The following is a 24750-nucleotide window of genomic DNA, read 5'->3' as shown; positions in this document are numbered from 1 at the left end:
TTTTAAATTATAGTGATGCAAAATAGATCTCTCATTCCGATGAAACTAAAGTCACAATTAGATATATTTTCATATTAGGTGGAGCAGTTCTTGCTTTTCCCAAGCAGACATGCACTTCTCGATCCTCTATGGAATCTGAGATGATTACCTCAGATGCAATTGCAAAACATGTTAAGAGTTTACTAATGGATATTCCAATTGTTAAAAAGCCAATTCCTGGAATTTGTATTTATCGTAATAACCAAACAGCTATTGCAAAATGCAAGCACGAACTCAAGTGAGCAAAAGAGATATCCCCGCCGCTTAAGGCAGAAAATAATTACGAGTTTGATTAAAAATGGAGTAACCACATTGGATCACATTCCTTCTTCAAAAAATATTACGGATCTACTAACGAAAGAACTTGCTAAAAGATAAATCATAGAGTTCTCAAAAGGGATGGGACTGAAGCCCCATAACTAGTAATTGCTGACAATGACATCCAATCTTACTGATTGGAGATCCCATGAAAAAGTTCAATGTGGTAAAAACAAGCTGCCTAGTAATTGGAAAAGTACCATAACTTATCTTATTTATTTTAGCCCCTCGATTAATATTTATGGTACTTAATGTAACAATTAGAAAAAGCATATGCTCTGAATGAATTCGTAGTAAATTATGGAGGATATGCTTATGTTACTGTTAAAACCAGCCCTAGAACTGCCATTAGAGAGTTTTGAGCTATAGGAGAGAGATCTGGTGAGTAACGGTGAAGAAGGTTCTAGAGAGAGAAATGGAAATTCTCATTCATTGCAATAATCGAATCTGTACAGAAATGAGTACATGTAAACTAATATATCTCACTAACTAACAGCTGCATATACACACATGCTAACTAACCACGTGGACTATATGGAAGAGTACACCTTAAATAGCTAACTGTACAACATCATCAATACTTATCTCTACACTCCCCCCTCAAGTTGCGAATGGAAAATGTTTTTCATTCCTAACTTGGATACTAGAACTGCATGTTGCCGATGCCTCAATGCCTTTGTCAAAATATCAGCTGGTAGCTCCTGAATGGCTATGTGTGCAGTCCTTATCAACCCTTCTTGTATCTTCTCTCTAATAAAATGACAATCAATGTCAATATATTTTGTTCTCTTATGGTATATGGGACTTGAAGCAATCTGCAGAGCAACTTTGTTGTCACAGTACAAATCCATGGGTAGCTTGACATTCATTCCTAGCTCTTTCGGCAAACCCATTCAGCCATGTTAGCTCAGCTACAGTGTGTGTCATGCTTCTATATTCTGCTTCAGCTGAACTCCTGGATGGTGCTTTGTTTCTTGGCTTTCCATGAGATTAGTGAGGTTCCCAGCTTAACACAATAACCTGTAATTGATTTCTTGGACATAGGGCAAGAGGCCCAATCAGAGTCACAGAATACCTCTATCTTTTCTTGACCTCTACTTTACATTAACAACCAAAGACCTGGTTGTTTCTTTATGGACTTCACTATATGAAAAGTTGTTTCATAGTGAGATGTCTTTGGTGCATGCCTGAATTGACTCAGGCATTGCAATGCACATGCAATGTCTGACCTAGTGATTATCAAGTATAATAACTTGTGAATGAGTCTCTAAAAGTTGTTTTTGTCCTTCAATGGCTCATCAGTAATAGTTCTCTGCACATACTCATCATATTCTGTACTCGTTAACTTCAGGTTTTGTTCTATAGTGGTGTCCTTAGGCTTTGAATCTGATAGTCCTGCTTTTGATATCATCTCTAGAGCATACGTTCTCAAAGACATTAGGATGCCTTCTTTAGACCTGGAAAATTCCTTTCCCAGAAAGTATCTAAACTCTCCAAGATCTTTCAATTTGAAGCTTTTATGTAGGGCACTTTTAGTTTGATGTATCTCTTCCAAGTCCTTACCTGTGACAAGTAAGTCATCTACATAGACAAAAATAAGCATAAACTTGTTGTTAGTCTTAGTGAATAAGGAATAATTATGTCTACTCTGCTAAAAACTATAGGATAGCAAAGCTTGTGTCGGTTTCACATTTCATTGTCCGGAGGCCTGCTTCAAACCATATAAAGATTTGAGTCATCTGCACACCTTATGCTCCCCCTAACAATCCCTGAGGAAGATTCATGTAAACCTCCTAGCAAGATCACCATTCAGAAAAGCATTACGGACATCCATTTGATACAAAGGCCAGTGCCCAAGGGCATCAATGGTTATAACAGTCCTTACTGTGGTCATCTTGGCCACAGGAGAAAAAGTATCATAGAAGTCAATGTCTTCTTGTTGTGTATACCTCTTAGAAACTAATCTAACTTTGAACTTTTCTACAGAACCATCAACATTATACTTGATTTTGTAGACCCATTTGCAACCTATAGGGACCTTCCCAAGTGGTAAATCAACTACATCCAAAGTATGATTTTGTTATAAGACTTTAATCTCAAGGTTCATAGCCTTAATACACCTATCATCTTTAATGTCTTGAGAGTAAGAACTAGGTGCAGTATCAGCAGAGAAAGAAGCAAGAAAGGATTGAAAATGAGCAGGAAGATAAGAGTAGGAAGATAAGAGTAGGAAGCAAAATGATGAATGTGACAAAGGCAGGAAGTAAAAGCTGAAGGTAAATGAGGATGAATGTAATCAGTCAGCCAAATAGAAGGCTTAAGTGTTCTACCAAATTTTTTGGACAGCAAAGAATAGTAGGTGGAGCAGGTGAACTAATAGTTGGAGACTGAGTGATAAGATCAGTAGGAGGGGAGAGAATGTCATTGGAAATAAAATTATGGTCAGTTGTAGGAGACGGAAGAGGGTCAAAAATGGAGAAAAATGGAGAAAAAGTAGAAGATGAATAAGGAGCAGCAACAAATTTACTCCTAGCATGTTTGAAGGGATAGACATTCTTTTGAAAGATAACATCCCTACTAACTATGAATTTGTTAGCTTCAATGTCATAGATTATATACCCCTTTTGAGCAATAACATAACCCATAAAGACACTACGGACAAATTAGGAGTGAATTTGTCATGAAAATCTGGTTTCATAGCATAGCAAAGGCATCCTAGAGTTCTGATGTGAGAAAAATTGGGGGCTTACCATGAAATATCTCATAAGGTGATTTTCCATGTAAGACAATACTTGGTAGTCTATTAATTATATAGGTGGCAGCAATAATGCAATCCCCCCAGAACCTCAAGGGTATGTTAGCTTGAAATATTAAGGCTCTTCCTACCTCTAGGATATGTATGTATTTCCTCTCCACAACACTATTTTGTTGTGAAGTGTGGACACAACTACTCTGATGAATGATCCCCTTAGCTTTGAAAAATTAGACCTGAGGGTATTAAAAAACTCGTCACCATTATCTGATCTAAAAGTCTTAATATTGGTTGAGAATTGATTTTCAACAAGGTGTAGGAATTCAATTAAAACAACATACACATCACTTTTTAACCTCAAAAGAAAAGTCCAAGTCATTCTTGAATAGTTATCAACAAGAGTAAGAACGTAATTGAACCCATTGTAAGTACACACTTTATATGGACCCCACACATATATATGTACAAGTTCAAAGACACAATTAGACTTGAAAGTACTAATAGGAAATGGTAACTTAGTTTGTTTGGCTAGTGTACATACAGGACAATGACAAATAGAAATATAGGACAATTGTTTATTTAAAGTAGGAATCTTTTGTAAGACTAAAAGAGGTGCATGACCCAACCTTTGATGCCATAATGCACTTGAATTTGATTGAACTGAAGCAGACATACACTTAGAAGTAGAAGTAAGTAGTAACAATTGTTGAGAGACTGAGGATGTAAAGACCACCCTTGAGGTTACCAATCCCCTTCACCATGCCACTAAAGAGATCCTGGAAGACACAAAAATCAGGATAGAAATGAATTGAGCTATTTAACTCTTTTGTATATCTAGAAACAAAGAGTAGATTAAACTGTAATTCAGGGACATAAAGAACATCATCGAGAACTTCTGAGTTAGGCAAAGTACATGGTCTGGTATGAGTAACTTTAGTACTATTTCCATTAGGTAAATGCACAGAAGGTGATTTGAGTTTAGGTATAGGATATACTAATGATAGTAGATGGAAGACCGAAACAATGTGATTGGAAGCCCCATTATCAATAATCCAAGGACTTTGGTTAGTGGTAGAGTAACCTTCCATGTTTACTGAGGCATCAGGACCCTTCTCCTTGTTCAGCAGCTTGAGAATTTGTTGGTATTGTTCAGTAGTGAAATATTGAACAGTTGGAACATCATTCCTATGTATACCAGGATGAACGTCCTCCCCAACAGTCACATTATGTGCCATATCTGCTGGTTTTTCATATGCCCCTCTTCTTTTTGGTGAACTTGAATCTCGGTGGATATCCAATCAATTTATAGCAGCCTTCCCTCGTATGACCCTTCATTTTGTAGTAGTCACAGTACAACCCAACATTTCTCTTAGGCCTTACATTGAAGGCATTGACAGAGGCCAGTTCAGTATGATCAACATCCATATGAGCACTTCCTAAAATACCACCTCGTGTTGCCAAACCACTATTCTTACTCTGAATTTCTTCCTGAATAATCATGGAGTAGGCTTGATCAAGTGAGGGTATTGGATGCATCATAAGAATCTGACTCCTTTGTAGTGCATAAGTATCATTTAATCCCATCAGATATTTCATAAGTTTATGTTGGTGTAAAAAATTAACAAATGGTCCTAACCTCTCACAATCACAAGGTTCCGGAATTAGTGACTCAAATTCATCCCACAAATCATTCAGGTTTGAGAAGTATACTGATACACTAGAAACTCCCTATACCAATGAACTAATCTCTATATTAATTTGATAAATTTTGGTTGCATTTACCTTATCAAATCTAGTTTTCAACACAATCCAGACCTTTTGTGCGTTTGAGGAGAAGACAATTCCCTTTCTAAGATTCTTCGCTACTGAGCTCATGATCCGTGATTGAACAATCGCATTGCATCGGTCCCACTGACGCAATTGGAAAGCATCCTTTTCATTCAAATCTCTAGTGCATGTTCCATCAATAAACCCTAATTTATTCTTCCCAAGGAGTGACATTTTCATAGATCGACTCCATTCCGAATAATTTTTAGTTCCCATAAGCAATTGTGGGACAATTTGCAAACTAGGTGTGTCAGATGGATGTACATACAGAGGATCGTTGTAGTCGATGTGTTGATTGTTCACATGTGAGGATCCTGTTGCAGTTTTGACTGCATCGCTCGCCAAAATTGAACTTCAGAGAAGGTGAAGAATTGAGAAGAAATTCAACACAAAACTGAGGGAAATCGAAGAAGGATATTAGAAGATCGAAACAGTCCAGAAGCTCGCCACTAAGAATCGCCAAGCACCGCAACACTGATACCATGTTAAAACCAGCCCTAGAACCGGCATTAGAGAGTTTTGAATTATAGGAGAGAAGCTCTAGTGAGTAACAGTGAAGAAGATTCTAGAGAAAGAAATGAAAATTCTCATTCATTGCAATAATCGAATCTGTACAGAAATGAGTATATGTAAACTAATATATCACACTAACTAACAGCTGCATATACACACGTGCTAACTAACTACGTGGACTATCTAGAAGAGTACACCTTAAATAGCTAACTGTACAATAGCATCAACTACTTATCTCTACACTTACACATATGCTTGAAGAATTCACCTATTTGAGTATCTGACTTTTTCTTTAGAGAACTCAAGAAGCAAGATATTAGCGCAAAGTTGTTAATGCGTGACTCCATTTATGAACTTGATAAAAATCTCATATAGTGTATGTTGAGTTGAAGATCGGGCTAGAAGGTGCTAGTTCAACGTAACACTCAAGTTTACTGTGTTTCTCCCGATTGAATTTCTTCATACTAAGTGAGGTTCAAGTCCACAAGATACTTTCACGGATTGTATTACAAATGACTGCTTTGTATTAATTAAATTCTTGAATCATGTGGAGGATTGTTAGTTATTTTAGGTGATTCCAAATTCAAATCTGAAAAGATGTCTTTGTTTGTCACAGGTTGTATCATTTCTTTCAACAGGTTGGTAGTTATCTTCTTACGTATTATAAATAATAGGCCTCCAACTGATTTATGAACATAGAAGAATTCCAGCAATATAACTCCCTCCAACAGAAAATTTCAGCGATCAAAAAGTTCCATCAATATGAGAATTCTAGCACTGCAAAACTCGAATATTTGGAAAAATTGGTTTTCTGGTTCTTCTTCTTTCCTCCAATTTGTGCAAAGCAGTCAAGAGATTTTAGATTTCATTGGGACTTCTATTTGAGTGTGCACTAGAAGTTCCTGAGTGGTTCATTATACCTTGGGAGTAGGGCATCATTCGGCTATTGTACCAAGGTAGCGGCAAGTATCTCTACTGTGAACAGAGCGTTTGTCATATCATAGTGTCTCGAACCGATTTAGTTACTTCTTGTGTGTCATACTTGTTCTTCTGTTTATACCATCTTTAGTGTGTTATTAATTCCAACAAGTGCTACGAATTGACTTTTAAGAGATCTGATAGTATAAAAATTTCATATGTTATTAGTGCATAAAAATTAAATTCATATAATGATACTACTTTTTTTATGGGAATTAACTGTGTTTGTAATCGTCTTTTGACATTATTGTCACCAAAATTGTTCCTCAAATCATAATTTTGTAGACACTTTAACACTTCTCGTTCAACTTATTATTTTTCAGGAAAGAAAGTTTTATTCTCGTTTGACAATAATTCGTGTTGTTTGTCTGAAGTGTGAAGCATTTAAGAGTGTTTTTCATGTCTTGGGAAATGAGTTCACCAGTTTCCCTCGCTTACTCTTTTTGTCTTTCTTATAAATTTTTTTTTTCTTGACCAATTTACTAGCTAATTTCATGTGATGATCTTATATTAAGTGCAACCACTACTAGAAAATGGTAGAATTCCGACCGCCAAAACTGTTACATCTTGTGTTTTCGTACGTTAAAGTTTTATTTTCAGTTAATTGACGTAGACTCAGGGATGAGATTATTGATGTGTGGCTATAATTCATAGTTTTTGCATAATATATGCTTTGCGTTTTACATGCTTTAATGTTAAAATACACTTTGTTTGAGCATAATGGAGGCTATTTTATGTGTAGGTGCATCGGAAATGAATGTAGAGCTAAAGGGATGCTTAAACGTCGAAAGTGTGCTCGAGAACAATGAAAAGGTGAAGCCGAGCAAAAGCCACCTCGACCAGGCTTTAGCCTGGCGAGGCCAGCTTAAAGCCAGGCCTAGCCAGGCGTTATCCAGGTGAAGCCAGCTTAAAGCCAAGCCTAGGCTGGCGTTATCCAGGCGACGCCAGGCCCAGTCCGAGTTTTGAAAGTTTTAATTGTTTCCCGGCTTGACTAGAAGTTGACCTACACGTTAAGGTCTTGTCCCAAACATATATATTGATCCAAAAATGCCACTTTGAAGGACTTTTGCAACCGGAGGCAAGAATAGCTCGTGGAACACTATTTTGGAGTTGGATTAATTGATTTCTACATCTCTTTATTCTTACTCTGTAATTTAATTATGCAAATTACTTTGGATATTCGTACTATGAGTATGAGTAGGTAAACTCATAATCTAGGGTTTTGATGGAACCTGTTGAAGGATGATTTTCTCGTTATGTTAATATAGATTTGCCATAGTATTATCTCCATTTGTTCAACTATATGCTTATTGTTGTTGATTGAAGGTCCCTCAATTAGCCGTTCCTATTTAGTGTGCATTACTCGGGAGAGAGTGCATATTTAGGTAGTTGTTGACTATCATCACTCCTAACGTATATGAGGGATCAATATGATGTGTGATAATGAAATCTTGGGTGTGGTCTAAGTGAGCTGTATTTAAGGCTAGCTAGCGTAATTCAGGAGAATATGTCTAGTATATTATTGTAATTACTCGGGAGAGAGTTACGACAGTTAGAGTGTTCATGATAGATAGAGAAGACTTAGGCAAATTTATAGCAAACATAGAGGAAAGGATTCCGACAATAGGGGAAATTAGAACCTTAGATCATTCACATTCTTGCTTACAAACCGTTTATGGTTAATTCTTAATTACTGCATTTTCATTATGTAATATTTAGTTAATAAACATCCAACCTATTACTTAAATATCTCTGAAGATTGAATACGTGAATTTGTGTAAGTCCATTAGCTGTGATTGATAGGTTAATTCCCTGTGGTATTCGATTCCGGACTTGTTAACCGGAATATATTTGCAGCGACCGATTCGTCCTTTTTATAAGGCATAGTTGGGAGTGATCAAATTTTGGCGCCGTTGTCGGGGAATTAATGGTGTTATTAATTGCAGTTAAAAAAAGTGCAAAAATTCTTACTGTAGTCAATTTTCTTCAATTTAAATGGATCATTGAAAGTCTAAGATTTGTAGTCTTGGTTGTTACAGGTGCATGCCTAGAAACTCCTCACAAACTGATGAATTTTTTGAAGAATTATCAGATCCTGAGAAAGTTTTCAAGGAAATAAATCGTGCAAACAAGAAAAGCAAACAACAACAGAACTCATCCAAAAAAATCGAACCAAACATGGAAGATGATCATCTAAACAACAGAAACAACATCGATAACCCAAACGATCAGGGTGTGGTACCTCTTGTGCCAGAAGCAACACTATATGATTGGGTACAACCCACCGCTGACAACTTTGCAACTGCCATTGTAGTTCCTCCGATACAAGAAGATTCATTCCATATCACAAATAACATGCTACTTTTTTGCAGAACAAGGGACTGTTCTCTGGGTCATACGTTGAAGATCCTCAGTAGCTAAATAATTTCCTGTCAATCTGTGCCACGTAAAGGCAACATAACGTGATACCGGAAGTAATACGGTTGTTGTTGTTTCCATTCTTAGTGACGGGAGCAACTCAGACTTGGCTTAATTCACTCCCCATAAACTCCATCACTACGTGGGAGGAATTAGTCAAGCAATTTGTGAACAAATTTCACCCATCCAACAAGACTGCTCAGCAAATTGATGAGATATTGAGCTTCAAACAGAAACCAAATAGAGACGTTACAAGAAATGTGAGAGAGATTCAAGGGTCTGATGGTTACATGTCCACATCATGGTATTCTGGAGAAAATGTTGGGCCACAGGTTTTACATGTGTTTGGCAGATAGCTTGAAAGCCAATGTTGATGCTTCAGCAGGTGGAGCATTTTTTAGCAAAACATTCAAATAAAGCAAGATCCTACTTGACAAGATGGCACAAAACTTAGGATGGACAACAAGAAACGCTCCAATCACTCCTGTGGTTCACTCGGTGGCTTTAGACCCGACCAACTCCATAGGTGAAAATATGGCCACTCTACTGACACAAATGAGCATCCTCACCAAAAAGGTTAATGAATCAGGCCAGAAGAAGTAGGTACACATAGTTGCTGCAACTAATGGGGGTTTATGTACATCATGCATCAATCAACCATATGTATGCTCTTGGAGTGCTGAAGGTGATAACCAACAATATCAGGAGAACATGAATTATGTGGCCAATTACTGGGGACCGAGACCAGGTGGTCAGAATTAGGGTTAGCAGAATCAACAATATAGACCAGCTCAGTAGCAGTACAACAATAGCAATAACCTTAGGGCTATGCGACCACAGTGTCAAATGGTGCCTTACCAAAGGCAATAGGGTTAAAACCAGCAAAATCAGCAGCAGGCTTATCAACAACCTCAACAACAACAGACTCTGAGACATGAAGATGGGTTTGCTAAACTTGAGGAAATGATGCAACAAGTGATTGGGTCCACGGGAAAACTAACTGACAGAGTAGACTCATATGAATCAACGATAAATAATATTGAGATCCAACTAGGACAGATTTTTGTGGCCCTAAATAATCATCCCCATGGGACGTTACCTGCAGATACCCAAATCAATCCAAAAGAGCAGGGCCCGAAGTAGCTGATAGCAGCGAGTCTCCGAAATGGTAGAGACTTGGATCTGGAGCAAGAAATTGCTCGCGAAAGCAGACCGACTGAGACACTGGTGCTTGTACCCATTGAGATAGATGATTCAGCGGGATTAACTGAGGTAATGGTACATCATGTGCAAGAGAACACCAACAAAGAAGAAGATGTTGTCAAAGAGACTAAGGTTGCATTGGAACCGATAGTAGAAGCAGTGCCTGAACAAGAAAAAAATCAAATCGCAGGGAAGAAGCGACCTCCAGCACCATTCCCATAGAGATTGGCCAAGTATTAGAAAGATGAGCAGTACAAGAAATTCTTGGAGATGTTGAAGAAAATTCAGGTAAATATTCCATTGATTAATGCTTTAAAGGAGATGCGTGGTTATGCAAAGATGATGAAGGACTTGATGTCCCGCAAGTTCGACTTTCAAGACTTTGCGTTACACTAACTCAGACCTGCAGTGCTATTGTGATGAGACCGATAACTGAGAAGCTGTCTGACCCAGGGAGTTTCACAATCCCTTGCACAATAGGCAACTATGCATTTGCTAAGGCACTGTGTGATCTGGGAGCAAGCATAAACCTTATGCCCCTATCTATTTACAAAAGGCTAGGCATTTGAAGAAATAGACCCACTTCTATGTTACTACAGCTGGCTGACCGGACTGTGAAGAGACCCTCTGGGATTCTAGATGATGTATTGGTACAAGTTGGGAAGTTTGTGTTCCCATAATTTTGGGAAGACTATTCTTGGTCACTGGGAGAGCTTTGATTGATTGTGCAACTGGAGAGTTCAAAATGAGATTAAACAATGAAGAGATAATATTCAACGTGTAGAAATCTATGCGGAGACCAAGTGAATTTCTAACTGCTCTCTTATAGATGCGGTGGATGTAGTTTTGGAGGAGGAAGATGAGGCATTAAACATTAAATACCCTCTAGCAGCCTGTCTTATGAACTTTGATGAACTAATGGTGAAGACTTAGCAGAGTGGGTACTTGCTCTTGAAGGGCAAGGTTTTTGGAGGAGGGAGCTCGAATTTGAGCCCTTGCACTTAGAGGAAAGAAAAACTCCTCCAGCTAAGCCATCAATAGAAGAGCCACCAAATTTGGAACTAAAACCACTGCCATCCCATCTCAGGTATGCATTCTTAGGACCTAACTCAACTTTACTTGTTATTATCTCAGCTAGTTTGTTAGATCTGCAGGCAGAACAACTTTTGCAGGTACTGATTGAGTGCAAGACTGCAATTGGGTGGACTATTGCAGACATTAAGGGGATTAGTCCAGCCTTCTGTATGCATAAGATTTTACTGGAAGATGGGCACAAACCTTCCAGAGAACATCAAAGAAGGTTGAACCCCAACATGAAAGAAGTGGTGAAGAAAGAAGTGATTAAGTGGTTAGATGCGGGAATCATATTGCCCATCTCTAACCGCAACTGGGTTAGCCTAGTTCAGTGTGTACCAAAAAAGGGAGGTATGATGGTAGTAAAAAATGAGAAGAATGAATTGATCTCTACACGAATAGTCACAGTTTGGAGAATCTGTATGGATTACCACTCCCATTCATTGATCAAATGCTAGATAGATTGGCCTGGAGGTCTCACTTTTGCTTTATGGGTGGGTACTCGGGGTATAATCAGATATCTATTGCCCCTGAGGATAGAGTGAAAACGTTGTTCACCTGCCCCTATGGAATCTATGCTTTTCAGCGAATGCTGTTTGGACAATGCAACACACTTGCCACATTCCAAAAGTGCATGATGGCCATCTTCAAAGACATGGTAGAGGAGATAATGGAGGTATTCATGGATGACTTCTCAGTGGTGGGGAACTCATTCGATGATTGCCTTGTGAACTTGAGAAGAGTTTTGAAAGGGTGTATCGAGATAATCTGGTACTCAATTGGGAAAAGTGCCATTTTATAGTACAAGAAGGTATAGTCTTGGGGAACCTAGTGTCAAGTAAAGGTATTGAGGTGGATCGTGCAAAGGTTGATGTGATAGAAAAGTTTCCACCACCCACTTTCGTCAAAGAAATCAGAAGTTTCCTTGGGCACGCTGGTTTCTAAAGGAGATTTATAAAGGATTTTTCCAAAATTGCTAACCCCTTGTGTAAGTTGCTTGAAAAAGATCACCCTTTTGTGTTTTCTGATGATTGCAGGGTAGCTTTTGAGGAATTAAATAAGAGACTGGTAACAACACCTATCATAGTTGCCCCCGACTGGGAGAAACCATTTGAGCTAATGTGTGGTGCGAGTGACTATGTTGTGGGAGCAGTTCTTGGGCAGTGAAAAGATAAAATCATGCATCCAATATACTACGCAAGTAGAATGCTGAGTGGAGCCCAGCTAAATTACACTATGACCGAGAAGGAGATGATGGCAGTGGTGTTCGCATTTGACAAATTTAGGTCATACCTGATAGGTTCGAAGGTAATTGTTTACACTGGCCATGCTGCTCTCAAGTACTTAATCGATAAGGAGGAGTCAAAATCGCGCCTAATTCAATGGGTTCTACTGCTTCAAAAATTTGATTTGGAAATTTGTGACCGAAAGGAAACTGAGAACCCAGTAGTTGATCATTTGTCTAGGCTGTAAGGTGCTAAGAAGAAGATTAAGGTAGAAGAGATTCTAGAAACTTTCCCAGATGAACAACTACAAGCCACGAGTCTCGAGGAAGCCCATGGTATGCAAATATTGCAAACTACCTATCGAGCGGTATTGTTCCTTGACTTTTCCTCTGTTCAAAAGAAAAAGTTCTTTTGTGACTGTCACATGTATTATTGGGATGAGCCTTATCTATTTAGGATTTGTGTTGAAACATGATCCGAAGATGTATCCCAGAGATAGACCAGTCTTCTATTGCGCAGGCATGTCATGCGTCACCATATGGTGGACACTTCGGGGGAGTAAGGACAACTGCGAAAGTCTTGGAGTCAGGCTTCTAATGGCCATTACTATTCAAAGATGCACATTTATGGATAAAGTGTTATGATGAATGCCAACGAATCGGGAACATTCCCGCACACATGAGATGCCCATGAACCAAATTCAGGAGGTAGAAGTGTTTGATGTATGGGGGATCGATTTCATGGGGCCTTTCGTCAGCTCATATGGAAGAAAGTACATACTCGTCACTATGGACTACGTGTCCAAATGGGTGGAAGCTACAGCACTCCCTAGAATGATGCATAAGGGGTAGTTGGTTTTTTTAGAAAGAACATATTCACCCGATTTGGCACCCCAAGGGCAATAATCGGTGACAGAGGCACTCACTTTTGTAATCGAGCCTTCGCAAAGTTGTTGGAGAAGTATGATGTACGACACAAGATGGCCATCCCATATCATCCACAAACAAGCGGGCAAGTGGAAGTCTCGAACAGAGAAATAAAGAGTGTTCTGACTAAGACTATGAATGCTACTAGAACAGATTGGGCGAGGAAGTTAGATGATGCACTTTGGGATTCTCGAACTACTTTCAAAACTCCAATCGGCATGTCACCATACAAGTTGGTGTTTAGGAAGGCGTGTCACTTACCAGTAGAGTTGGAGCATAGAGCTTGGTGGGCGTTGAGACATTTGAATCTTGATATTGAAACTGTGGGAACAAGTAGAGTAACGGAGTTGCACGAGCTTGATGAGTTTAGATATCACGCTTTTGAGAGCACAAGATTATACAAAGAGAGAATGAAAATGATATGATAGAAATATTATTGAGCGAAATTTTAAACCCGGAGATACGATATTGCTATACAACTCAAGATTGAGGTTATTTATGGGCAAATTAAAATCACGATGGTCAGGGCCTTTTTGTGTGGTTAAAATTCACCCTACGAGTGCCGTAGAGATTGTTGTGATTTATCACTCTAGCACGTTCAAAGTCAATGGGAACAGATTAAAGCATTATGTGGGCATGGATGAAACAAAGGTAGTGTCAGTGATCAATTTGATCGAGCCTCCGATGTTGAGCGTACTTTAAATGCGCTTATCTGTGTCGTGTCGGGACGTTAAATCAGGAGCTTCATGGGAGGCAACCCATTGATTTGTTGTATTTGTCATGCCACGACGTGAACTAAGGCACTTGTTCGGAGGCAACCCAATTTGTAGTTGATTTTTAGCATAGTTAGAATTTTCTTTTTATTTTTAGATACTAACAAGTTTGTAGGTGAGTTTGGGCGAGCCGAGCAAGGTTTAAAACATCACGCGAAGTCTGGATAATGCTAGAGACAGCCCGGCCTTAGGCTGGCGTCACCTGGCTAATGCCAGGGTCAGCCAGGACTTAGGCTTGCGTTGCCTGGATAATGTCAGGGTCAGCTAGGCCTTAGGCTGGCGACGCCTGGCAAACTCCAAGTAGGTATTTTTTCCCTCTTTAAGTTATTTCATCTTATTTTGGTCGACACAAATATCACCAACACGCCCTCACTCACTATACACTCTTCAATCAAACCCTAACCTCACGTCAATAAACACACACCAAGCTCCACAAGAAATTTCACAAGCACACAAACACATTGAACACATTGATTGTTCACCCACATATAATCACCACCCACATAGAGGTCAAGCTTCATCTTGCTAGCCCTTCACACTCATCCGAAATTCTAAGTCAATATACTCCTCTCAAAGCTTCAAAGGTATGATTCTATCTCTTTTCTTGGTAATTTCGAGTTGGGTACATGTGTTGAGTGGTGGGTGTTCTCCATTATTGGTTATTCTTCATTGTTTCTTGTGCTTCATTAAGAGGGGTTGTTCTTCATGGTTTTATGGTGTTTGTGTGCCCCAATCCCATGAACCCCTTAGGAATGATGCTGAGTTTGTTAAAATGTGTGGTAGTACGGAACTCCCAAGCCGATTTGGGATGATGAGGCAATCCCTCAAATCCATAAGAACTCATATAGCACTAGTGCTTGTCAAGTGTTCTGTGAAATGCCTCAATGGCATTCCCAATCCCCTTTGGAGCCCGATTCTCTGGGATTGGTAATATAGTGCTATGTAAACATGCACCACATTAACATCTTAAGTGTGGAGTGGCTCACGGGTAGCCAAAGTGTTATTGTTTGATTATAATGCTAAGAAATTGCGAGGTGAAGTCTGAGTAACCTTGGCAAGTTGGGGGAGATGATGTGTGTATTATGTAATGTAGCATTATTTGACTATTGCTTGTTTATGTAGGAACAAATATGCCGCCCATAAAAGGCACGGGCAAGGTAAAGGCTACTTCATCGGCCCAAGATAAAGGAAAGGAAACCTCCGCACCTCTTCCAAAGAAAAAAAGGGAGAATTTACTTCTAGTGTGATTGGTGCCCAACCGGGGTAGCTGTAGATGCCATGTATACATAAACCCTAATTTTTTGTGAATTTGGCATAAATAGCATACCTCCGCAGACGAGGGATTGGTAAAAGTGTTGTAGGCCTAAACATATCCATCTGGAGGGGGCTATACAGGAACGTATTGTAAAAGCAAAGTATCCGGCTATTTCGAAAGGCATCTAGGATCTGGGGTTGAGCTATGTTTTTAAGAACACAGAAGACATCAACCTCAACTTAGTCAGGGAATTCTACGCAGGGTTTGACCCACCGGACACAAAGAGTTGGTGTCAATCCGTGGACCCCTGATTGATTTTTCAGCCAAGGCCATATGTGATTTTTTAGGTGCTCCAAATGTTCATGTGGAGCCACTGGAGCAATTCATTCGTAGGCCTACATATAGAGAGCTAAGTCACATGCTCTGTGGGGTCGACTCTACTGCTGCATGGGTTCGGGACAAGGAAATGAATCGTCACAAGAGGTTCCCTAAAAAGAAGATGAAGGCGGAGGCTCAAGTGTGGCTCAAGTTGATAAACGCACGGCTCCTACCGTGCAATCATGATACGCTTGTAAGCCATGTGAGGAAATGTGTGCTTTATTTCTTGATGGCAGGGCAGAGGGTGAATGTGGGTCACCTGATTCGCCACCAGATAGCACAAGTGAGAACGAGTAAAAAGATTGATCGATTGCCATTTCCAAATTTCCTGACTCGGTTCCTGCTGCATGAGAGGGTTGAGGTAGAGCCTGAATTTGATCACACTATCGATCAACTCATCCGACAAATAGACATCATTAATCTTCGACTGAAAGTTTAGGCTGGGACACTGACAGCTGCTAAGCGCAACACACGTGATGACAATTTCGTGGCCCATCTTTATGGGATGATGGATTTGAAGTTGCAGATAGGGGGTCGCCCGGCCATATCTGAGGAGAGGTTTGATTTGAAGCAGTGATACCCGCTCAATACTCATGATCAACAGTTGATTGGTGTAGGAGAGGGATTCAGATCCCCGATAATGAGGATGTCAACACACCGGAGCATTCTGAGGCTGAGCCAATGCGGTAAGATGGTGAGGGAGATGGTGATGATGGAGAGGACGAACATAATGAAGAGTTGAGAGCGTCGAAGGATGAAGATACTGCTTGACGAGGGAGTTTTCTTGCACCCTATTCTTTTTATTTCTTATTCTGTCTAATGGTGCATGCACTAAGGACAATGCATGATTTAAGTGGGGTGAGAACTGATAGACATGAGTAGTTGTTAGCTTGTTTTTATTTTTGTTAGTTGTTAGCTTGTTCGAATTTTGTGTTTTATTATTATTGTGTTTTCTTGTTAGTTGTTAGATTATTTTTATTTTTAGAATTTGTTAGAATTTGTCTTGTTTTGTTTGTTATTATTAGTTGTTTTATTATTAGTGTGTTTTTTTAGGCAGAAAATTAAAACAAAAAACAAAAAAAAAACATAAATATGTTGGACTCTTCTTGACGATGGATCTCCTAGACAGTTTTCTTGAGGGAAGTAAGTCTAAAAAAAATACCAAAAAGATTTTTTTTAGGTAGTGTAGTAATTCCCCCTTGGTTTTTCTTTGGGCCGTGATTCTTTTCCAAGGGTTTTTAATTGAACCGGGTGTAGGTAGTTCTAATTTTTAGGAGTAGAAATCACGTGGCTAAGCTCGTAATCGCAGCAATATATTTGAGCTAGGTGATTCCTTGAGAATAGTCGGTACTCTGGTTGAGACGCTTAGGCTCAATTTTTGACTCTAGGATAAATACCTTAAATCATGGATTCTTAAATATGCTTAACTGCTTTGACTAGAGTGTCGTGATAGAAACAATTCTTAATGAGTTATCTGCTATGTCTGTGCGAGGTTTGCATGTGTTCTGTGCATTGCATTTGATGTCTAGAACTTTCCCAGTGTGTGTGCAAAGTGAAATAGTAGTCTTGTTCAGTCTGAGAAGTGATATAGGCAGTTCTTTGTTATGCCAGATATATAAAGTACCCACCTAATTGTTATGTATCGTAGTTAACCCTTTTGAGCCTATAATCATGTTTCTTTTGTAACCATATTACAAGTCGTACCCCTTTGTTTGAATCAACCATATATTTGAACCTTGTCACCTCTCGTAAGCACTTGAATTGTGATGAATTATGAAAAAGTTAAAGTGTGGGGTGGTGGGTTGGCTTTTGAGTGGAACAATGACATCAGGAGAAAGGTGCACCGGATGAAAAAAAGGTGTCAATAAAAGCCATTTGGATAGAAAAAAAAGAAATATATATAAGTCCTGATGGTGGTGGTTTTTGATGTATTGGTGATTAAAGAAGTAGGGATGAAATATAGTGAAGTTAAGGTTGAATCTTTTTTGACATAAGTAAGGGATTGAAGGTTGAAATATTTGTATTAAAGTGCTTAAGGGAGGTGTCGTCACTTATATCCAAATGTATCCTACCCAACCCGCAGCCTATATTACAAACAATGAATGTTCTATTTGATCTTAGACTGAATGAACTTGATTAGTGAAGTATTACACTAAGGGCAAGCTTCTGGTACATCATTTGGGGCATATGAATGTTATTTCTGAGAGCGAGTGAATTTTTCCTATCTTGAGTTCCTACGTTATTAAAATTCATGGTGTGTGAAACTAAGCTCTCTGATTGGGTGAGAGCACATGATTCATAAAGGAAAGGTAATGTTGTTGACCTTCATGTTAGAGTAAGTAAGTGAATTGTGAATAAAGCATGGTATTTGTGAGTCGATTATTGAGACGAGGATGTCACGCCTTTTTGCTTAAACTATTTTAAAGAATCTTGGTATAATAGGTTAAGGGAATTGCTTAATAGGTTGTGTCCATAAGTGTAGCTTGATTTCTCGAGGACGAGCAAATGTTTAAGTGTGGGGTATTGATGTGTGGTTATAATTCATGGTTTTTGCACATTATATGATTTGTGTTTTACATGCTTTAATGTTAAAATACACTGTGTTTGAGCGTAATGAAGGCTATTTTATATGTAGGTGCATCATAAATGAAAGTATAGCTAAAGGGATGCTTAAACGTCGAAAATACGCTCGAGAACGGTGAAAAGGAGAAGCCGGGCAAAAGCCAGCTCGACCAGGCTTTAGCCAGCTTAAGGCCAGGCCTAGCCAGGCATTATCCAGGTGAAGCCAGCTTAAAGCCAATCCTAGGCTGGCATTATCCAGGAGAAACCAGGCCTAAGCCTAGGCCCAGTCCGATTTTTGAAGGTTTTAATTGTTTCCCGGATTGACTAGAAGTTGACCTACACATTTAGGGCTTGTCCCAAACAGATAAATAGACCCAGAAATGCCACTTAGAAGGACTTTCGCAATCGGAGGAAAGAATAGCTCGTGGAACACTACTTTGTAGTTGGATTCATTAATTTCTACATCTCTTTATCCTTACTCTCTAATTTAATTATGCAAATTACTATGGATATTCGTACAATGAGTATGAGTAGCTAAACTCATAATCTAGGGGTTTGATGGAACCTGTTGAAGGATGATTTTCTCGTTATGTTAATATAGATTTGTCATAGTATTATCACTATTTGTTCAACTATATGCTTATTGTTGTTGATTGAAGGGCCCTCAATTAGCCGTTCCTATTTAGTGTGCATTACTCGGGAGAGAGTGCATATTTAGGTAGTTGTTGACTATCATCACTCCTAACGTATATGAGGGATCAATAAGAAGGATTTAAAGGTGGGATTAGGGATAACGAAACCTTGGGTGCGATCTAAGTGAGTTGTATGTAAGGCTAGCTAGCGTAATTCGGGAGAATATGTCTAGTATATTGTTGTAATTACTCGAGAGAGAGTTATGAAAGTTCATGATTGATAGAGAAAAATTAGGCAAATTTATAGCAAACATAGCAGAAAAGATTCTGACAATAGGAAAAATCAAAACCTTAGATCATTCCCGTTCTTGTTTACAAACTGTTTATAGTTAGTTCTTAATTACTGCATTTTCATTATGTAATATTTAGTTAGTAAACATCCAACCTATTACATAAATATCTCTGAAGATTGAATACATAAATTTGTGTAAGTCCATTAGCAGTGATTGATAGGTTAATTCCCTGTGGGATTCAACTTCGGACTTGTTAACCAGAATATATTTGTGTGACGACCCAGCCAAGCGTCTCATGAGTTACCGCTCCATTTCCCCCATTTCAGCTTCTTTACGCTTCATTATCCGTGTTTTATGTGATCGAGTTTATTAGTTCGAGTTCGGAGAGGATTTAGTAAGAAATGAGACACTCAGTCTCTTTTAAGAAGGCTTAAGTTGGAAAAGTCAAACGGATATTGACTTATGTGTTAGAAGGCTCGGAAGTGAGTTCCGATGGTTCGGTTAGCTTCGAGAGGTGATTTGTGACTTGGGAGCGCGATTGGAATGGGTTTTGGAGTTGTACAGAAGATTTAGGCTTGAATTGGCGAAATTGATATTTTGGCAAATTTTGGTTGATAGGCGAGATTTTGATATAGGGGTCGGAATAGAATTCTGAGAGTTGCAGTAGCTTCATTGTGTCATTTGGGATGTGTGTGCAAAATTTCAGGTCATTCGGACGTGATTTGATAGACCTTTTGATCGAAAACATAATTTAAGAGTTCTTAGAGCTCTTAGGCCTGAATCCTATGTTAAATTGGTGATTTGATGTTGTTGTGAGCGTTCTGAAGTTTTGAGCAAGTTTGAACGATGTCATGAGATGTGTTGGTACAATTGGTTTGAAGTTCCGGGAGTTCCGGGTAGGTTCCGGGATGTTTTAGTGCAAAAAATCATAGTTGTAGCAGGTCTACAGGGGTTGCAGGCCCCAGAACTCACCCATGCGGTCCGCACGAAAATAGGTGCGCCCACGTTGAGTGCTGTGCGGACCGCACAAAAGTGGCCACGACCATGGTAGGTGTCATGCGGACCGCACAAAATGGTGTGCGGCCGCGGTGGGGAACGATCCGCTGGTCCTAGTTCGGAAGCTCATATCTTTTAATCTACAAGGAATTTTGAGGTGATTCAAAAAGTTGTAGCCCTTCGTGTCTAGTTTCCAGAAAGGTAAAGATATCGCAATTTGGACATCTGCAGCAAAAGGTATGGCCAAAATACTAAAGCATGTCACTGCAGAGGGAGGCCTGTGCGGCCGCACGTTGCCTTTGTGCGGACCGCACTGGATTGCGCGGACCGTATGAGTTTTGGTGCGGCCCGCAATAGCTGATACCTGAGGAGTACCTATAAATACGAGGTTTTGGGATTTTATTTAATATTTTGATCTAGAGAGCTCGGATTTTGGCGATTTTTCGAAGGTTTTTCAAGAAATTTATCGAGGCAAGTGATTTAACTCATATTTGGCTAGAATACATGAATCTATCACTGAATTCATCATTTAATTCGTGATTTGAGATGGAATTTGGGAAGAAAATTGTGAAACCTTTCAACAATGTAAAATGATGATTTGAAGGACCAAATGGTATCAGAATTGGATAATTTTGGTATGGTTAGACTCGTGAGGGTATGAGGATTCTGAAAATGTAAATTTTACCCCATTTCGAGACGTGGGCCCGGGGCTCGGGTTTTGCTAATTTCGAGATTTTTGATATTTTTCGAATGTTTTCGCTTGGGCTTTGTTCCCTTAGCATATTGTGACGTATTCGTTCTGATTTTGGATAGATTCGACGCGTGTGGAGGCCAATTCGAGGGGCAAAGGCATCGCGATCTAGAGAATTAGCTAGTTTGAGGTGAGTAATGTTTGTAAATGATGTCCTGAGGGTTTGAAACCCCGGATTGCACGTCGTAGTGCTATATTGAGGCAAGATACGCATTGGATGATGAGTGTGGGGTCTTTCACTACTGGGGATTGTGACTTGGTCCATCCCGATTGATGACTTTACTGAATATTTGACTGAAATTCATTTGTTATCATCATGATTTGGGCTGATTTACACATTTGGGCTTCGTGCCAACTATTTGAACCCTCCGGGGATTTTGAACTCAGTCCTGTTGATATCTACTGTTTTACAAACTCAGCCACTTTTACTCAGATTTGAAACTTAAATGATATTTCTACATCATGTTTTGGGCTGAGAACTACTGTTTTACTAATGCCCAAGGGGCTTATGATGATTTCTAGACTGAGTGATATGAGGCCGAGGGCCTGTGATACTATTTATGCCATGTGGTGGCTTGAGTGATGTGAGGATATGTTGAGTGATGATGCCACGAGGTGGCTTGATATAGCGCTTGGGCCGTAAGGGGGCCCTCCGGAGTCTGCACACCCACAGTGAGCGCGGGTACCCATGTGATTTGAAACAGTGATAACAATGACACTGTATGATGCAATTTGGTCAGGTAACAATGGCTGACCATTATGCTAAGTGATTGTGAGGTAGCCCGAAGGGCTGATACTGTACTGAGAGTGAGCCCGAGGGGCTGATACTATTCTGAGCGATTGATACTGTGCCCGAGGGGCGGATTTCTACTTGTTAATTACCTATTAAATTACCTATTTTACTTGTTTTAAAAAGGAATATCATTTGATTTCTTCACTGATTTACTACTTTAAGTGATTTTACTGCTTGACATGGGATTGCTTTGTGCCTTTACGTGTTTTCATACTTTCAGCCATTATTTGTAATTATTACTCGCTGAGTCGGAGTACTCACATTACTCCCTGCACCGTGTGTGCAGATTCAGGTATAGTAGAGTCCGCACCTGAGCGCGGATTCCTTCCAGGCTAGGTAGTGATTTGGAGTTACGAGGTAGCTGTTGACGTCCGCAGCCCCTTGTTTCTCTTATCCGCTATCATTTATGTTTTCTTCAGACTGTTGTATCGAATTTCGTACCTTGTTGACCTATAGCAGATTCTGTGGTAGCTCATGACTTGTGACACCCCAGTTTGGGCTGTATCGGGATAGTTCCTGCTGTTATTATCGTTAAATTCCGCAATTTATGAATATTATATTATATGTTACTACTGTTTATGATGATTAACTATTTAAAAGAGGTGTTCCGTTTTGGCCTGACTGGCCTTGTCTCCACGAGAGGCGCCATCACGACCGGGTTCGGGGATTGGGTCGTGACAAGTTGGTATCAGAGCCTAGGTTACTTAGGTCTCACAAGTCATGAGCAGGTTTAGTATAGTCTCGCGGATCGGTACGGAGACGTCTGTATTTATCCTCGAGAGGCTGCAGAACCTTTAGGAAAAATTTCATATTCTTGAAACTCTTATAGTGCGAACTTGTTGGTCCGATTACTAAACTTCTGATATTCCATTCTCTCACAGATGGTAAGGACGCGAGCTATCGGACGAGGTGAACGACCACCAGTGCCACCCATTGAGGCCACCAAGGGTCGTGGATGCGGTCGTGGACGTGGCAGAGGCAGAGCAGCGAGGGCAGCACCTGTTGATGCACCGTCTGCCCCGGCTCCAGATCAGGCTCCCGCTATGGATGCTCCAACAACACCAGTTCAGGCACCAGTTGTGCCTATCGTGGTTACGGGTCTTCAGGAGGCCTTGGCACAGATCTTATCAGTTTGCACTGGCCTGGCTCAGGCAGTTTCAGCCACTACAGCAGCAGCTACTTCACAGGCCGGGTGAGGCAATCAGACCCCCACTGCTCGCACACTTGAGCAAGTAGTGCAGGGACTACAGACACCGGGGGCACCTCCAGCTCAACCGGTTGCACCAGCTTAGCCGGTTGCACCAGCTCAGGAGTTTATTGTGCCAGTTATGCCGGATGATGAGCAGCGCCGTCTTGAGAGGTTTGGTAGACTCCAGCCTCCGTCATTCAGTGGTGTCGAGGGTGAGGACACCCAGTGTTTTCTTGATAAGTGTCAGCGGATGCTCCGTACAGTAGGGATTCTTAAGACTAGTGGTGTGGCATTTACCACCTTTCAGTTTACTGGGGCTGCCTTCACATGGTGGGAGGCGTATCAGAGGTGTAGGCCGGTTGGAGCAATGCCCCTTACTTGGCAACAGTTCTCCACTCTCTTCTTGGAGAAGTATGTGCCGCAGTCCCGCAGAGAGGAGCTACGTAGACAGTTTGAGTGGTTGTGATAGGGGGATATGACTATGTCACAGTATGAGTCGAGGTTTTCTAAGTTGGTTCGTCATGCCATTTGGATGGTTCCGACAGATTGTGAGAGGATCAGGAGATTTGTTGATGGCCTTAACTATCACCTCCGTATTCTTATGACCCGAGAGAGGGTGTTGGGTTCTACGTTCGAGGAGGTGGTCGATATCGCTCGCGAGATTGAGACAGTTCGCCGTCAGGATCGAGAGGAGAGGGAGGCCAAGAAGCCTCGAGGATCTGGCAGTTATAGTGGTGCTTCTTCGAGGGGCCAGTTTCGGCATGGTAGAGGCCGTTCTTTCAGGCATGCTCAGTTAGCCCGCCCAGAGTATCGCGGGGCATCTTCGGGTCATGGTCGTTATGGATCTCAGCGGGGCCAGTCATCACTCAGTGCCCTTCCAGCCCAGAGTTCATCTCGTGCCCCGTCAGCTCAGGGTTCTTTTATGCCGAGTGCATCAGCTAGTCACTCCGGTGTGAGGGGTTCCCTTCAGTCCCCTTCTCCAGCACCTGGGAGTTGTTATGAGTGTGGAGAGTTTGGACATGTGTGGAGGCAGTGTTCTCGTCATATGGCTAGTTCATCTCAACAGAGGGGTCAGCCCTCGACTACTACTCCAGTTACCTCACCACCCGCCCAACCAGCTAGGGATGGAGGTCATGCAGCTAGGGGTCACCCTAGAGGGGGAGGTCGATCAAGGGGCGGTCAGGCCCGTTTCTATGCACTTCCTGGCAGGCCAGATGCTATTGCTTTAGATGCTATCATTACAGGTATTATTTCAGTCTGCCACAGAGATGCATCTGTATTATTTGATCCCGGTTCCACCTTTTCTTATGTGTCATCATACTTTGCTCGTTATTTGGGGTATGCCCCATGAGTTTCTTGCTTTACCTGTTCATGTATCTACCCTAGTGGGCGATACTGTTGTTGTAGACCGTGTGTACCGGTCATGTGTGGTGAATATTGGGGGTCTGGAGACCCGAGTGGACCTATTGCTATTGAGCATGGTGGATTTTTGATGTCATTTTGGGCATGGATTGGCTATCTCCGTGTCGTGCTATTCTAGACTGTCATGCTTAGACAGTCACTTTGGCTATGCCGGGTGTACCGCGGATCGAGTGGCGTGGTGTGACTGATTATATCCCTAGTAGAGTGATCTCTTTCTTGAAGTCCCAGCGTATGGTTGGGAAGGGTTGCCTTTCATATCTAGCATTTGTGAGGGATGTTGGAGCTGAGACTCCTAGTATTGATTCTGTCCCAGTTGTGAGGGATTTTCCCGATATTTTTCCTGCAGACCTGCCGGGCATGCCACCGGATAGGGATATTGATTTTGGTATTGACCTGGTGTCGGGCACTCAGCCCATTTCTATTCCGCCATAT

The 24750-nt window shown here is 40.7% G+C and overlaps 2 protein-coding genes and 1 non-coding gene across 3 annotated transcripts; 1 reads left to right on the top strand and 2 right to left on the bottom strand.

Moving 5' to 3' along the window:
- Nucleotides 1–4357: 4357 nt before the first annotated feature.
- LOC138875400 (uncharacterized) lies at nt 4358–5110 on the bottom strand. Its single transcript, XM_070154226.1, has 2 exons — nt 4925–5110; nt 4358–4837 (listed from the first exon to the last, which is right to left on the bottom strand). The coding sequence occupies exons 1-2, from the start codon at nt 5108–5110 to the stop codon at nt 4358–4360; spliced, it is 666 nt and encodes a 221-aa protein (XP_070010327.1).
- Nucleotides 5111–9046: 3936 nt separating this feature from the next.
- Nucleotides 9047–9153, bottom strand: LOC138876664 (small nucleolar RNA R71). The gene has a single exon (XR_011402006.1). It is a non-coding gene; the product is annotated as a small nucleolar RNA R71 (small nucleolar RNA).
- LOC138875399 (uncharacterized) lies at nt 9128–12289 on the top strand. Its single transcript, XM_070154225.1, has 4 exons — nt 9128–9230; nt 10976–11473; nt 11581–11893; nt 12160–12289. Exons 1-4 carry the CDS (start codon nt 9128–9130, stop codon nt 12287–12289), a joined length of 1044 nt encoding a protein of 347 aa, XP_070010326.1.
- Nucleotides 12290–24750: the final 12461 nt, after the last annotated feature.

The sequence above is a fragment of the Nicotiana sylvestris genome, chromosome 8, assembly GCF_000393655.2.
Source record: "Nicotiana sylvestris chromosome 8, ASM39365v2, whole genome shotgun sequence".
Taxonomy (NCBI): domain Eukaryota; kingdom Viridiplantae; phylum Streptophyta; class Magnoliopsida; order Solanales; family Solanaceae; genus Nicotiana; species Nicotiana sylvestris.
This window is presented reverse-complemented; position numbering and strand designations above follow the sequence as displayed.